Raw genomic sequence first — 17266 nt, 5'->3', positions numbered from 1 at the left:
CTTGGATTTATTTATAAAGAGGCATCATATCTCCTCTCTGCCTTCATTTGCCTAGAGTAAAGCATAAAATCTCCTTTGTTTCTAAAGATAGATATTCCACACACACACATTGATCCCAGTTCTCAGAACTGCACCTGTTCCAAATTAAGTTTTATCTCTCTTGAGCACAGATGACCAGAACTATACTTGGTACTCCAAATGAAAATTTAACAGCATTTTATAAAATGACACAAATGTTTTCCTGTGTCTACTAAAATTTTCCAATATTCCCCACAAAAATAAAGTTTTTTTTTTTTTTTTTTAAATAGCATGCATTCTTACCTACTATTCTGGCAAGAATTTTTTTATGAATCAACATGACATGGAGAATATCTTTATTCTTTTCAGCACAAAAGTCAGAAATATTCAAGCAAATATTATTAACCTAGCATAAATACATCTAAAACCAAACAGCGTTATTTTTTATATATTCTGTCAAATCATTTAGATAACAATACGGCAGCAAATAGCTTACTCCTGCTGGAGAAAATAAAATTGAACAACAGTGAGAATGAGAAGCAGAAAACATATCACAGAGAAGATGTGAAAATTTTACACATTTTAGTTTTTATACATACTGAGTGTGTAGCATTTTAGATTTTAAACATACCAAAAATAAATAAAAAAAAACAAAAGTTATTCCAAACTTTTAGGGAAACTGGATTGCAAATCTAGGTTTCAGCAAATTTTAATTCTATATAAAAGATTCATAAAATCTTTTCATAAGATTTCATAATCTTAAAAGATTCATAAAAGATTTTTCTGTCACATACTCTTGTACTTTAAGATAGGAGAAAAAAGGATGTCAAATTCCTACTTTTTATTAGACAGGCTCTATGTCTACTAAAGCTACTGTTGGAAAAAAGTTAGGGGGCGGGAGTAGGAGATGAGCGGGGAGGAGGGAGGGTGGCACTGAGAAAAGGATGCTGGTATTGTTTTAGATGTTTTTTTCCAGCAATGAATACCAAACCAATTGACAATGTTGCTCCCTTTTCCAAAAATAGTACATCAGCAGACAGGAGAAATAAGTTGCCAAACCAGAGAAGATCCAAAGCTAAACGCAGCAGATTTACCTACTACCACTGGAAATTAAATTGCTTCACCATTCACATAATAACCAAAATAAGATAGGAAATTTTTACTCAGTTTTTACTGGATGTCTACTCACAAACATCCAAAGTCATTTTAAGTTAAACTTACTTTTAATTAGAGTCTGGGAAAAGACTGGGCCAATTCTTCAGAAAATCATAAGTACAGAGACAATCTTTTTTAGTAGAAAATGTAGTAAGCTTTCTTTTGTATTAAGTTACTTGAAAAAATGCTGGATATTACATGGATTTCACTTACACCAGCATAACCCAGAAAGAATTCATGAGAAGTCAATGAAATTAGTCCTATGAAAGATCAAGGTAAGATCATTAAGCAGCAGAATTGTGGAGACTGACAATATATCCATATTAATTCTCTTTGGCTTTATAATACATGGAAAATTATTGAAAACCTTCAGTCTTGCAGATTTTAATTATGCATGTAAAATCTGGGATAAACACCTCCCAAATTCCTCCATGATCATGCGTTCACCTAGACAGTCAGAGTATCCTCGTTTTTCTGCCTCTTCAGCTTGCACCAGGAGACAAGTACATGTTGCTTTCACTTCTTCCCAAGATAGACATCTCAGCCTGACAGAGAAAAAATAAGTTAGTATAAAATATATTCATTTTAAATACAGAAAATAATTTAAAAGACAAACTGCAAACTTCTTAACTAAGGTACTAACAGTAAATTCAGCCTACTCCTAGCAAAGAAAACAGCACCGAGTCCCTCAAGGATTCCCGAAATGGCACTTTACCACCCCTTCCTTTGAATAAACTCTTCAAACTACCAGTTGTTAACATCGTATTCTGCTACATTATTAACATTATTCTTTCTGTTATGCAATTCAAATAAAGGCATAATTTGGCATCATCTACCCAATCTATACATTATCCACAGCAGAAATTATTCAAACATTTTCAAAATAATTATTGTCTGAACACCACAAACATAATAACAACAATTTTCTTACTACTTCTTTGGGAAAGGTTTTTTTAGAAATGAACGGACTGGAGGGGATTATGAAGAGAATTAATTACGTGATCAACACAAAACTAACTTCTGTTTTTAAAGCAGAACTAATACATAAGTCCTTGAAGTCTCCATACTACGTTCCTAAGGGATAGGAATAGCCTCCCCTTTAGATATTTATTTAATTAAGAGGGAAAAAGCTATGTGAAGGTAATTCCTTTTATATAAGCCACCTGTCATTTTAGTCATTATTTCTTAGGTAAATATGATACTGGTTACATGAGAGATTACTGAAGATAGACCAATGGGTTATGCATTACTATTTCCAACTGTTCACCTGTCTTTCTCCAATTTTGGTAATATTTCCAATGCTGATGTTAAAACTGGGTTATTTCCTTCATTACTTCCTATGTCCATGTAGTTTAGCGCAGTCAGCTGTGTTTTTTTATCTGGACTTTCTTCATAATTTTTGCAACCAATGCATTTACAAATAGAGGAACACATAATTTTAGCCTGGCAAATACAGAATATTTGTATAAAAATTATATAAAACTTAAATTAAACATACAACTGAAGAACCACTAGACCTATATCACCAGGGACTTATTCTAGATATACTGGTTTATATTCCCAGAGTGAGACTGTCAGTATCAATTTGAGGAAGCAAGTCAGTTCCCTCCAAGGATTCTCTGTGGAGAATAGTGATAGTCCCTTGCTCTGTACACAGACAAATCACAGACTGCTGCCCTCAGTTTGTGGACTGAGCAATGAAACTACCTGGATTGGCAGAAAACATTGCCTGCATTCATGATATTATGAAGAGTCTTCCAAGCCTGGTGGGGCCTGAAGACTACCACCCATTCCTACTCTTTCATGTAGGATCAAATGAGGCTGCAACAAGGAGACTCCAAAATATCAAAAGGCACTTTATGCCCCTCAGAAAGATGTTAAAGGGATCAGGAGTGCAAGTAGTGTTCTCCTCCATCTTCCCATTTGGAGGCTGGGACCCAAGAAGAAGGAGATGAACAGACCAAGTGAACAATTGGCTGCATGGCTGGTGCCATGCTCAAGGTTTTGAGTTCTATGATCTCAGACATACTTTTAAGAGACAGGGCAATGCTGACACAGGATGGTGTGCACCTAACCAAGCGGGGCAAGAGTGTTCTGGGCAGCAAGCTGGCTGGCCTTATTAGCAGGGCTTTAAATTAGATGTGGCAGGGGAAGGGGATATACTTCTGAGTGATGGAAGCAAACCTGGGAGCATTGTCGCTTTAGGAAACAGCAGGGAAATACTTGTGAGCTGTCCCAAAGCAATCAGGAAAGGTTCATCTGAAAAGGTGATGTGACCGACAGCCCAGCTGAAGTGCCTCTACATAAATGTACACAGCATGAGAAATAAGCAAGAGGAGTTGGAAACAATGGTGCAAGTAGACAAATACGACCTGCTTGCTATCATGGAAATGTGGTGGGATGGATCGCATAACTGGAACACTGGAATAGAGGGCTACCAGCTCTTCAGAAGAGATAGGCAGGAAAGGAGGAACAGGGATCTTTCCCTGTATGTTAGGGAATGGATTGATTGCAAAGAGATGCCTCTGAGAAACAGCCATGGGCAAGTTGAGAGCTTGTGGATAAAAGTTAAGGACCAAACCAATAAAGGACAGCTTGCAGTTGGGGTCTACTACAGGCCTCGCGATCAAGGGGATCCTCTTAACGAGGCCTTCCTGCTTCACCTACAAGAAGCATCACACTCACACGTTCTCATTGTGATGGGGAACTTCAACCACCCAGATGTCTACTGGAAAAGCTACACAGCAGGCTGTAAGCAGTCCAGGAGACTCCTGGAGTGCATTGAGGATAATTTCCTGGTCCAGGTGTTAGACAAACCAACCAGAGGAGAGGCGTTACTGGACCTGGTGCTCACCAATGCAGATGAACTCATTAAAAAGGTGAAGATTGGAGGCAGTCTGAGCTGCAGTGAACATGCCCTGGTTGAGTTCATGATCTCAAGGAATACAGGCCTGGAAAAGAGCAAAGTCAGGACCCTGAACTTCCAAAGAGTGAACTTCCAGCTATTTAAAGACCTAGTGGATGAGGTCTCCTGGAACACTGTCCTTAGGGACAAAGGAGCTGAACAGAAATGGCAACTCTTTAAGGGTGTTCTCCTTAGAGCACAAGAACTCTCCATCCCCCTGCATAAGAAAGTGAGAAGGGAGAGCAAAAAATCGGGATGGCTGAACAAAGACCTGCTGGTCAAACTGAGGCACAAGAAGGAAATGCACAGGAAGTGGACGTAGGGACATGTGGCATGAGAAGAGGACAGGGATGCTGTCCGGATGTGCAGGGAAGGGATCAGGAAAGCCAAAGCACAAATGGAACTGAGCTTGGCAAGGGATAGAAAAAAAAATAACAAGAAGGGATTCTATAGGTATTTCAGCCAGAAAAGAAAGGCCAAGGAGGGTGTATCCCCACTGATAAATTAGAAGATTTTTAAGATCCAACCCAAGCCATTCTATGATTCTATGAAAACCATTCCTCATTTCTTCTGGAGCAAGGCATCGGCTGAGAGCTCATGATACTAAACATTTTAACTTCAGCTAGATTCAGTTCTTCGAAGTCAAAGACATGACAAGAATGAGACTGTGACCCCTATGTTCAAAAAATGTTATGATCAACAATTCAAAGAAAGAACTAGTTACAAAATAAAATCAATGTTAAAGTAATAACCAACAATAGGAAAATTCACCTGACTCACCTCAAAGCACTCACAATAATTCTTGAGACATCCTGAACGCCTGCAATTGCATCCTTTGTTATGGTGAGGTTTAACTTCTCCCAGTTTTGTTTGCCCAATCTTTGGTAGGAAAGCTTCTGGGTTTCTATCGAGACAAACCTGAAACAAAAAGTGTTTATGTCCACTTTATGTTCAGTATTTATGGATGGCACAGAAGCTAATATGCTTTTCTCAGGGACAGACAAGATCTCTTATGCTCTACCAGGATGCCATCTGCAGCAGTGAAAGACAGACATCAACAACCCCATCAGTACAACTACTGAAGAGCATTTGATTTGAAAACCAGTTGTTGCACATTGATCCCAAAAACTGCTGTAGCTTCCACTGGTCGAATGTAGCAAAGTAATAAATCTAATTAGATCAAATTCTTGTACAATCCAGAGATGATCCGAGTGACACAAAAGAGTTCTGGAGAGTAGCATGCAAGAATAACAAAGCCATTAATATATCCTTATTTTAAAGTATCAGCAGTAGAATAAGACCTTTCATTTTCACTCTAAACTTTACAAAACATAACAGACATATATATGTCTAAAATAGATTAAATTATTACCCAGATTGTGCAGTTTGAAACGCACACAAAAATCAGCCCCCATAGTACTCCATCTTTCACTAATAAATCAGTTTCCAAATGTAGAAGCAAACCGCTTCTCAGGAGTGCAGCGTTCAGTGCTGCTGTGATAAGCATGACCTTTGCATTGCTGATGAATCAACCAGAAAGACTGGCACAGAAAATTGCAGAAGATCTGTCAATGAGAATAATAATTTGGATAATGATAATTTGTTTTCCTTTAAATACTTCTAATTTGGGGACACAATAAATTTTCCTTCAAGTGAAAACATTTCTGAAATTAAACTTGGGGTTCCATACTTCCTTCCAAGAATGAAAATTATCATTCGATTATCTGAATGGTTTTAATCCAAAGTATCAGAAGTTCTATAAAAGGAAATTAAATACGTATATTAATTTATTTATTTACGTACGAAAAATATAGAGACATCACAGTGCTACTTAATATAAAAAGAACATTTCAAGGACTTTTACTACAGAAAAAACAATACTGCTGTATTTTTCATACATATTTTTCACAAAGATGATACCGGTCTGTTTTTGTTTTTGTTTTTGTTTTTTACCTTAATGGCTTTAAATCGTTCAGTTTCATGAAGTGGATTGTTGTAACAATTATTGCAGTTGCAATTGCAGCAAAAATCACCATTGGCAAAGCAATCACAATATCTGTGATTAACATGTAAGACAAAATAAGAAATGAAAAGATTAACTGCTTTTAAATGTTATTCTACTTCGAGACAGAATTTATGGTCTCTATTCATGAAAAATGTCCCCTTCCTCTGTCATTTAATCATATCCAAACCTATACAAAAACCTTCTCTCTCTCATTCAGTTCTACATTTTGTAAAACATGCCCACTCCACAGATGAATCAAATTGTAATCATTATGTACACAGCTCCATGCATCTTATTTATGTGCATAATATTTATGCATATAAATATAATAATACTGTGTGCATAATATTTATGCATATATTCTTATGTATAGCAGCAAGATAGATACTTCACTATACAGCATTTACATTCTATAAACTATTTTCTGAATACACACTGATCAGTACCTTCTAGCTTCTTTTTGTATTTTCCTTATTTTTTATTATATTCAGTCATCCAAAACTCTGCACTAAATTCTGAGCTTGTGTGAACGTTAGTTTACATAAATTATTGATCTTTCTAACTCAGGATCAGAGGAGTAATTTTTGAGACCTATGGACTGTTCAGTGGAATACATTTATTGTATGTTTATCCTTTCATATATACACTGCTACTAGCATTTATTAAATGTTGATAAACTATTACTTACAATTTAAGACACTGAGATTTTGTGCAGTTACATGGTTTCTTAGACTTTGTAAACCCTGAATGAGAAGGTAGGCTACACAGGTTGAAAAAGGAAAAAAATTAGAAAAAAATATACAAATACAGCTACTATGAAATTTAGTCTATATATTTAAAACAATAAAAACTTTTTCTTTTTTCCCTTAGCACTATTGGAGCTACTTAACGAGTGTAGAGTCACAGAGCGGGTGACAAAAATAGAAGACTAAATAACCTGTAATCTCCTGCTACCCACCAGCTGTCACTACCTGGGGCAAATCAGCCCCCAGTCACAGAATCCAGTGATGGTTGAGCAACTGCAAAGTGTTCTCACCTCTCACCTTGGGGTTGCATCTGCCTTGTATTTAACAATGATCTCCAATTAAATATTATTAAAGAATTCCATTAGTGTTAGAAATAAGGGCAAAGCACATTATTTACATTTGAAAACATATTCACTAATTCAGAAAATTAAATGTTTTTCAGACACATGGACACCACAATTGCATTGATCCTAAGAAACCCTGGAACCATGCTAGACAGCCTTGACCACCAGCAACAGGCTTCATGACCACCGAGATATATACAGAAAGCATTTGTACAGAACTGCATTTGGGTTACAAGAGAGAAGCAGCCATGTAACACAAAGATGTCTAGGAGTCATTTCCAGTATAAAATTCAGAAGTCATCATGGACTAAATGTTTCACTCATCTTACCCAGCTGAAGGCACTTTCACTTGCAGGTTTGATTCTGGCTGGAACGTGGCAGTGCTAGCTACCGATTGTAAGGATCCATGTTCAAACTGTTTAAGATAAAATGCATATAACTAGTTTATGTTAAGTTTTTAAAAAGACTCCCATGAGTTAGAAGAGATAAGGTAACACTGAGAAAATGCTCCAAGGATGCTTTGTTTGCCATGAATAGTGATAAAACTCATAGAAGTATAAAGCCATTAATATTGCATGCATTTCCTCTGTGAAACTGCTCAGTATGTCAGGATCCCCATTTCCCCTGGCGTGAAGTACCAAGAACAGCTTTCAGTGCTGCAGTATTAGCTTACTGTTTTCAACATACTGATAATTCTAGGTTCAGTAGCTTTTATTTCCAGTAGTCAACTGAAACTGGCTAGTGACTTGATAATTTACATTATGTTCATCTACCATATGACATCTAATTGGTTGAAGACTAGGCAAATTTTTAAAAAAGAATTAGATCACAGGCCAACAAAACAGACTGCAGATCTGTTGTCTCTTCAGATATACGATTAATAACAGCCTGGTTATGGAGAGAGAAGGGAAGAACAAATAGGATTATGCTGTTAATACACGTAAAATGAGGGGCTGTGAGTAACTGTAAATCATGGTTATTTTAATTGGTGATTGATCTAGCTGACCATAAGGAAGAGGAAAATTAATATATTTAAAGCAAGAGAAGAAATTTACGGAACAACAGACCGAGTATAAAATTAAAGAGAAAAGAATAGCTGTCCTGCCTATATCACTATGCCAGAATGTTTAGGCACAAATATGCTGATATACTACTTCTAGTGCTGAAAAACTCTATAGTTGATTGTTCCCTCTGGCCCTTGGGTTTTCAATTCCCTCCTTTATGACAGTGATTGCTATTCACAACCCATCTGCTGTGCTTGTACTGACATCACATATTCATTTCACATAAATCAGAAGTTAACAGGTAAAAATTTGCAGTGATTTTTGCTAACAGCTCTGTTGGAAGTAACACACTAGAAATCAAACATCTGCAAAGATTTCTGGTCTTCTGTTTGATTTTCATTTTTAAAAATAAATTGAAATACTTTTCTACCACTTACTCCATCAGCAAAAAAGAAACATGAAAGAATTATGATTTAATCAGATGTAATGACTACTAAATCCTAATCAAGAGGAGAGTGTAAAGAATTCTACTGGAAGAAAAGAGTCCCCTTCTTCTGTAAAAGCCAATATGCCTTCCTACCCCCTCCCTCCAAAAGAGTTGCATAACAGTTCTGAGAAATAATATAATCTATTTAAATACAAAATTCAAGTTCTGAAAACTGGAATACATTTATTTTTCTCAGGGAAAACTATATATTTAATTTTGGTATTATTTCCAGAAAATTCTGAAACTGGGACAAGAGGCAACGGGCACAAACTGAAACACAGGGAAGTTCCATCTGAACACGAGAAAACACTTCTTTACTGTGAGGACAACAGAACACTGGAACAGATTGCCCAGAGAGGCTGTGAGTCTCCTTCTCTGGAGATATTCAAAACCTGCCTGGATGCCATCCTGCTCAACGTGCTGCAGGTCACCCTGCTTGGCATGAGGGCTGGAGTGGATGATCTCCAGAAGTTTCCAACCTCAACCATTCTGCTATTCCATGATTCTGTGATACCTTTATATACAGAAATTGTATTGGGTGCAGAACTAATCTGTCCAGACTAACTAAACTGTCTTTAGAAAATTCACAGTTGTTATTCCTGACATAGACATAATGACCCATATTAAGAAAAGTAAAAAGAATGTATGCTGCTACTTAATAAATGCAAAGAATAAAGCTTCTTTACCTCTTGCTCATTGAGATCCAGTTTACCTGAAACAGGCAAATACTGCCCCAGTACAGCTGTTACAGGGTTGCCCACATCTGAAAAGAAGATATTTACCTGAAGACTGCAGAACTACTCAGTGTATACAGTTTATTTTTTGCATAAATATTTTTTAATTAAACATACCTGCAAATAGGTAGCTTGAACTTCTTATACAAATAAAAAAACATTACTTTCCTGACACCGTCTGTCTTCTGTCTGCACCTCCTGTTACAATTTACTTTAGAAACCAAACTTACTCTACAATTGTGTCAATGAATGAATGAATGAATTGTGGCCTAGAAGTTCTCTCTCCAGAAATGTTTTTTTCATTGCAAAGAACAAGAATAAAAAGCTGACCACACATATACACACACACACAAAAACTTAAAGAAGAATCCATCACCAATTTGTAAGCTAGGAATTTGAGCACAGGTTGTTTTTACTCTATGACATCAAGAACATTAAAATACAAATGGCATAATGGCATAGAGTTATAATATTTTGATAAGATAATAAAAATGGCTGAAACGTGCTTATCCCAAGTTCTTATTTTATGAATTTCTAGAATTTTGACAGTGTATCTGTAATGGAGATCTTTAACTTATGAAAAAAAGAAATACTAAAAATCCATGGAGAAATCCATAGCTGTCCTGATGAGGAACTGCACTGAAGTACATGAGTATCCTAGCCTATGTAGTAAAAAGCAAATATTAGTCATACTGAGATTACAAGATTAATCTTAGGCCTGTATTTACTTCTTTCCCATTTAAATTAAGAAAGATAGAAAAAAGGAAGTCAAAAGACAGCTTAATTAAAAAGTTGAAGATATTAGTTCCTAGAAATTTTTAGATATAATTCCTGGACCTACACTTTTTCCTTGCTAGGAAGATCAGTAAAATGGAAAAAAGCTCAAGCAAATAAAAACTAAAAAAAAAAAAAAGTGTTCTCCTCAGCTTTTTCTTCTCTAATATTACAGCAAATGAACAAGAGCTTGAATTTCTTTTATAGGAACTTTAATTTGAATGTGCCTGGTTATCGCTTTGATAAATATAAATAAAAATGCTCTACACTTAGAGCACCTACTGCGATGTAAACACTCAGCATCTATTGATACTGAGAATAGTATCTGTGCTTGTATGGTGCTTAATATTAAAAGGCTTTATTTTCACATTGACATCAACACACAGCACTGTAATAAAGTTAATAAAATAATACATAATTATTAACAATTTAAATAAATAAAATGGCAGTGATAAATAATGAAATAAGCCATGTTTATGTTTGAGGAAGCTATATTTCGGTAAAGAAATATTCTCTCAAGTATTGTATTGCTTCTAAAATGAAAATGTATTACTCCACTAAACATTGGAATAGCTAAACTGTTAACTTAGGGCCTCAGAAAGCACCTTCTTTAAAAATGGATGGTAATTCAAGTTCGCCAAATGATGCAAAAATCAGTGGGACATTTTAAATCCCAAGGCTAAAGTATACCTGAGCCCTCAAAGCTGCTCTTCTTTTATACAGAAACAGTGACACTTGGTGGCAAGTTAGGGTAAATGCAAATGTATGCAAATATTTATGCTTGCATTGTATTCAACATATTCATTTCATCTTTCTTATTACATTGAAGTGCCTAGCATTTTTCAGTTATAAAATAATGTAATAACTTGTGATAGCTATACTAACTTTGGCTCATCTCCCACTGTTGCTGTGTTAGAACATAAACATATGCAGTTGCACATTAACCATGATATGCTTGCTACCTGACATGTTAGAGATAATTTTAACTTTCATTTTACCAGATTGAAGATAATTATGTTGGTCTTGATACTGGGGCAATACATAAACTGGTTTTAGTTCCTGTGTGGCACAATTGTTTATGCAGAGTATTTGAGTACCTCCTTCCAACTGACAGATTACCTGGAATAAATAACTAATGATTAGCTTTCATCTAAGAAACTTTAATTCTTAACATAAAGATATAAAGGTTTTCATAAGGGCAATGTGTTTCATAAAGCTGCATAATCACAGACTGGAGTCTCTCAGACAAACTCATTATTATGCATTAAGTTGTTTGCTTTTTGACCCTTTCACTTTGTTTGGTTCTGGAAGCAGCTCTTGAAGTACCATACTGTATCTTCTCAAGCTAGTTGAGATGGACTCGTGGTTCTCTAAATTGTTGCATGGGGAGTGTTTTGCATGTTCTGTATGTGTTGTTTTTTGTTTTTTTTTTTAACTCTAGTTTTCTAGTATGCTGGTCTAAGATTCGGTTCCCTAAGCAGAAAACACCACATTCTGTTTCAAGGTTTCATTTCACTTATTTAGAAGTGATTCCTTTGTGAGGTAATTTTTATATTATCATATTTGCTTCTAGCAAGTATAGGTAAGTAGAAAATAATATGTTATATACAAAATAGCACTGTACTTGATAAAATTTAGACTGTGAGTCTGAGGAAGTCTTATTAGTCTTGACAAAGGGCTTATTAAGTGGGATTTTTTTGTGCATGTGTGGTATAAATAAGTTAAAAATTTTCTTTAGCATACAATTCTGCTATCAGTTACAGAATACAATCACCACAGGGTTAGAATCATTTCTGTGTAAACATCTGGGTTCCTCCACTACACCATGCAATGCTAATAACTTGCAGCCAGATTTGCCAACATTTGAACTGTAAAAAATTGTTGTGTCTTGGTAATTCTCAATAACCTTTTTAATTGCCTCTCTTACCTCAGCCTGAAACATCAAGTATTACATCTTAATAGCCATGCTTTAATATCTATTTTGAATTCCAAACAAATACAATAAATTAAAAAAAAAAAGCATACTTACTATTTCATCATAGACAGAAGCATTAGTCTGAGGTAAGCCACAAATACTGCTGGAAGATTCTAGTATATAAAATAAAGAATATTTTGTTTACTAAGAAATCAGTGTTTTTATACAAAGAGATCATTTATAGTGTTAATAAAGGCAGATTTTCATGTCACTATGGCATTACAGTCTTATGAAAGAATATTTAATATCCTCTTGTGACAGACTCGGGAAAAACAAGACTTCAGTATGGGTTTGTTTGATGTCTCTAAAAGGTTTATTGTGCCCATCTGGTAAAATTCATTTAGCAATGACATTACATTAGCAAGGCTGATGAATATGTCAGCTTCCATTGTAAAGACTGTATATTGCTAACATACAAAGAATGGCTGGGGGACTAAATGCATTATAAGGGACATTATATGCCAGAAAGAACAACTTGAGAACACTTGCTTTGCTAGATAGCATCTACATGATAGTAGGCTGTCTGTTTAACACTGGCTGACATACAAGGCTTGGTACACAAAAAGGAAACTCAATCATTCTTTTGAGGGATACAAAAAACAACATGGGCCACATTACATTGTTCCAACATGGTATTATAAATTTTAAACATCTGGTAAAAGGTGAATTCCACAACAATATATCACAGAAAGAACAGATTTGAAGTATCACCCTGCAAATAGAGAATATTTGTTAAATAAGTCTCCTTGATAACATTAGAGAGAGCAGACTACATTCCACATCAAAAAAGAAGGCAACTTTCTTCACTGTTCTTGGTCCACTCAGACTTCAGGAAAAACTACCCTTTCAAGACCAAATCTAGCAGTTGGTTTAACCCTGAGCATGGTTGTGAGCAGGCAGAATACATCAACTCAAGAGCTTACTATCATCAGCAGTATCAGTGCAAACCCCAGTTTTAACACCTCTGGTCAGACTTCAAAGTGAAATAAAAAAATTGTTCGACAAAATCCAAAAGGGAAATTTTGTTGCAAGAAGAAATATTTTCTTCACACTCCCCTAAATGAATGGAGAAGGGGTATAGGAGCAAGGAAAAAATCAAAAGGAAGACAACTACATGGCTGAAGCAACATGAACATACACAAAGAAATGGTGATCCATTTCAAACCTTCTGTTTCCTTCCAAGCCTTCTTAGCTCTAACATTTTCAGAAATGGCTCATACTGCAATTTCCCAAATCTAGAAATTGTTATTTAGCTATTTAAATGCTTTTCTAAGGTTGTTGGAGAAAAAAAAAAAAATCCCACTCAGCCACTTGAGGCACTTACCATTTAAGCAATCTGGCAAGTTTTTTGACTGCATAGGACTGGTTTGGATTCCCTTATAGTGGTCATAACAAATACAGTTATTCTCACCTGCAGCTGGAGGTATTAATGGTCTAAACACCTGAAGAAAAGAATGTTTAATTTATAACTATTTTATACATTAAATGTCTCATTTTTAAAAAGCCAAACAAATATACAAAAATGATTTATAGTGGCCTTCAAAATTAGAAATTATTTACATTTTCAAGATATAATTAAGCACATAAATGCTGCATCCAGCATTACCAGATACCACTGAAAGGTGAATATTATTTCTCCATTTTCTGTTCAACATGTGAACATGGTTCATGATCTGAACCATGGATCATGAACATGGATCTGAACAATGGATCAGATCTAATATACCTGTAACTATAATAGCATCATACCTAATACGTACTTTCGTATTTTCAGTATTAAAGCAAATTAAGAGAAAATGGAAAAAGATAAAAACCAACTATTTCTTAGTCTCAAATTAGGATCGAGATTGTTTGAATTGGACAATTTGCTGTCTGTCTTTATGTTCTCTACTTCCTCCACATAATATAGACAGCAGTTTGGGAGGGTAAGCAAGCAGCATAGACACAGCCAATCAGCTTTTTTATTTCAGTAAAAGTATTCATAACCCAATTATAATTTTGTTCTAATACCTTCAAGAAACAGGACAGATTAAGAAAACGCAGATTTAGTGTGGTAAACTCTGAGGGTAACAGGAAGACAGCTGGTCAGAAAGACTCTTTCTAAATCTCATTTTTAGACCCTTTGTATAGAAGACCCAAGGCTAACAAATGTTTGTTACCTGCAGCTTGATTTTGAATAAAGGAACTGTTGTGCCTTACTGATACCTCTATTTTCTGGAGAAATTTGAATCTTATCAAAAGGTCAAAAGACTTAAGATGATTATTATTATCTTGATTATTAAAGAACTACTGATAATATTGAGCATGAGTGTAGAGAAACTCCCAAGCCAGAGATCCTTTTAAACCATAACCTGAAATCAGAAAGAAACCTAAAACATGTAAGGTAAATGTCATGGTAGACTTTGAGCATCTCAGGATGAAATGCCACTGCGAAATGCAGAGGGCTGGGTAGTGTAAGCAATGGGTTCTGTGATGGGAGGTTTCCTGCACAGATAGCCCCACAGCTGCCACATGACTTCAGACTGGCACCTTGCTGGGATTTCAAGATAATTTCTCAGACAAAGCTTCAGTGCTCCTCTAATAGCAGCCCACAGAGCAAAAACAAAATTAGGGGATTTCTGCAGAAAGATTTCTGTAGATACTCTACAACCATAAAGAAAGATAGCAGCACACAAAAGTATTCTAAATATGATTAGTCTGCATAAAGTAGATGGATTTGGTCCTGTGAGCATCACAGAAAGTTCAATGATAGATAATACTTTATAGATAGTAACTGAACCAACATAGATATTACCTTCAAAATACACAGAAAAACATTGCCAAATGTAGAAAGTACACCACTTACAAAACTACTTTCTCTACAGAGATTTAACAATACAAACCACAATTTACTGTTGCAAATTAATTAATTGTTAGCTCATTTGGACTATACTTTTTAAGATGTCAAGTGAGTCACCTGTAGAACTAAAAGTTAATACATTATTTGTAATTTGTACAATTACCTAATACTTGCTAATACCAATAGTAATATATAAAACAACACTCAGAACTGTACGTTCACTGCATGTTATTTATGGCAATACAAAACATAAATTTATTTCTGTATTTACTACTAGGTTTGTTATAGTATAAAATTTAAGATGTAACTTTAAACATAATGTGGATCCCGTGTAAGTTTTAATGTGGCAATTCCCCACATTTCAAGCACAAATAAGCACATACAAAATTCCTATTTCACTTAATCTTACTGGTATAGTTCTGACATTTTGATCGACTGTTCCTTCTGAAGACAAAACGCTTGAATTTGGAACACTGCAATTTTTATGCTGTGTCATAACAGAAGAAAGAAAATGGACACCATCTGAAGGCAGATAAGGTGAACATGTATGTTCAACTTCTTCTGGAAGATTTAATTCCTTGTAATTTCCAAGATCTTCATTGCCACAGCTGTTGTTTCCATGTGGATATATTTCAGCTTTTGCTATTGCATTCTGATTTTCAATGGTAGGAGGATACTTGAAGTGATCCAACAGAGTCTCTCCCACATTTACAGTGCATAAATGATTGCCTTGACTAGATGACAATCCTTCTTCAAATTGATTATTTATTACTGCAGTTTCCAGATTAAAATTTTCAGAAATAAAAGGATTATTTTGACTAAATATTTCAGTTACAAGTCCACCATCTATAACCGATCTTATATCGAGCAATATCTGATTCTCCATAGTCATAGACAGTCCATCAGCTCCTTCTCATTTATTTGAATATAATTACATTTTCTATTTCAGTATTCTTCTGAATAGCTTTTATATCTAGAATTGAATGAAATAGACTAAGTACACGCAATACTAAAGATTGATTCAATTAACATGAAACTGAAAAATTTAACACTGCAAGTGGTTGTTAGGGTCCTGAATCTGCTTTTTAGAAAATACAGGCCACCACCCCAACACAAACAGCTGCTTTTTACCATAAGAACATGTCCTCGTAACTTTTAAACATGTTAGCAGCATTCAGGCTTAAATCAGAATTTTTTTTTTTTTTTTTTGACTAAAGCCAAATAGCAATCGAATCTGTCCTAGCACAGAGCCTGGACAGAGGTGTTGCTTGCAGAGCAATAATCATGCTGCTTCAAGTTCAGAGCCCTAAGCAGCCCAGTGAGAGCAAATGCTCTTCGTGTCACTACTGTCAGAAGCAGACAAGGTTCCTCCCTGCCCTTTATGTACCACAATGCCAACATTAAGCTGCCATCCCTCCTATTTCTGGATTCAGACCATACCAACGCGCGGAGACTCAAGCGTTAGGATAAGCCAGACAGGGACGGCTGAGGGCTCTCAGCCCCACATGCACCCATCACGACCCCCTCGGGGACACCCCCAGGGCGGGACTCGCCCCTCGCTCCACCTGCACGGCCGTGGGATCACCCTGCCCCTTCCCCAGGGCTTTCACCTCCCCCGGGGGCCGCCGCCGTCCCCTCAGTGCGCGGGTCACACACGCACTCCCCCGCCGTTACCGGTGCTGCGCACGCGTTATAACGCCCCGCCCGCGGGCAACGGCCGCCGGCTCTCCACACAGGGCGCTCAAGACAGTTTGAAATTGGAAACAAACCAAAACTATTAAGTATTTCAAGGCAGATGCCGAAAGAGTAAACCTTAGTTCACTACTGTTCAGGGCAGCTGGTACCAAAACACTGCAGGCACATTAAAATTTCCTGCTGTGTCCTGAGAAAAGCAGTAGTTACTCTCCAGCTGTACAAATTATAACCCAGCAACTGCTTTTCCTTCTACTATCCACTGCATAAACATTAGAGAGTGCCTTTCTTTACCCTTTTTTTTTTTTTTTTAATTTTGTTAAATATGGAGGAACAGCAAAGGCCGTCACTTTACTTGATGGCAGTTCTATTTAAATTTCACCTCTTGCTTCAGGGGATGTTCTTCAATGTAGAGCCGAAGGCTCTCAGATGGGAGTTGCTCTCCCTCCTCTCTTGGAAATTATCTCACATTACAAGAAGTCAAAGATTCCCAAAGCCCTGGTACTAGATAAGCTATTGTTTGTTATAGCCAAAGGTATAATTTGTTATGTGGAAGACTGCTACTCATCACTGGTGAGATCACACCTG

At 36.1% G+C, this 17266-nt stretch overlaps 1 protein-coding gene across 1 annotated transcript; it reads right to left on the bottom strand.

Annotated features, from left to right (window-relative positions):
- Positions 1 to 416: 416 nt before the first annotated feature.
- TESMIN (testis expressed metallothionein like protein) lies at positions 417 to 15872 on the bottom strand. Its single transcript, XM_035552032.1, has 12 exons — positions 15822 to 15872; positions 13472 to 13589; positions 12202 to 12260; positions 11947 to 12105; positions 11171 to 11291; positions 9351 to 9427; positions 7503 to 7588; positions 6772 to 6843; positions 6032 to 6134; positions 4859 to 4996; positions 2441 to 2616; positions 417 to 1718 (listed from the first exon to the last, which is right to left on the bottom strand). Exons 1-12 carry the CDS (start codon positions 15870 to 15872, stop codon positions 1562 to 1564), a joined length of 1317 nt encoding a protein of 438 aa, XP_035407925.1. The 3' UTR covers positions 417 to 1561.
- Positions 15873 to 17266: the final 1394 nt, after the last annotated feature.

Source organism: Cygnus atratus, chromosome 5, assembly GCF_013377495.2.
Source record: "Cygnus atratus isolate AKBS03 ecotype Queensland, Australia chromosome 5, CAtr_DNAZoo_HiC_assembly, whole genome shotgun sequence".
In the NCBI taxonomy this organism is placed as follows: domain Eukaryota; kingdom Metazoa; phylum Chordata; class Aves; order Anseriformes; family Anatidae; genus Cygnus; species Cygnus atratus.
The sequence above is the reverse complement of the archived record's forward strand: the minus strand, read 5'-3'. Positions and strand labels throughout refer to the sequence as shown.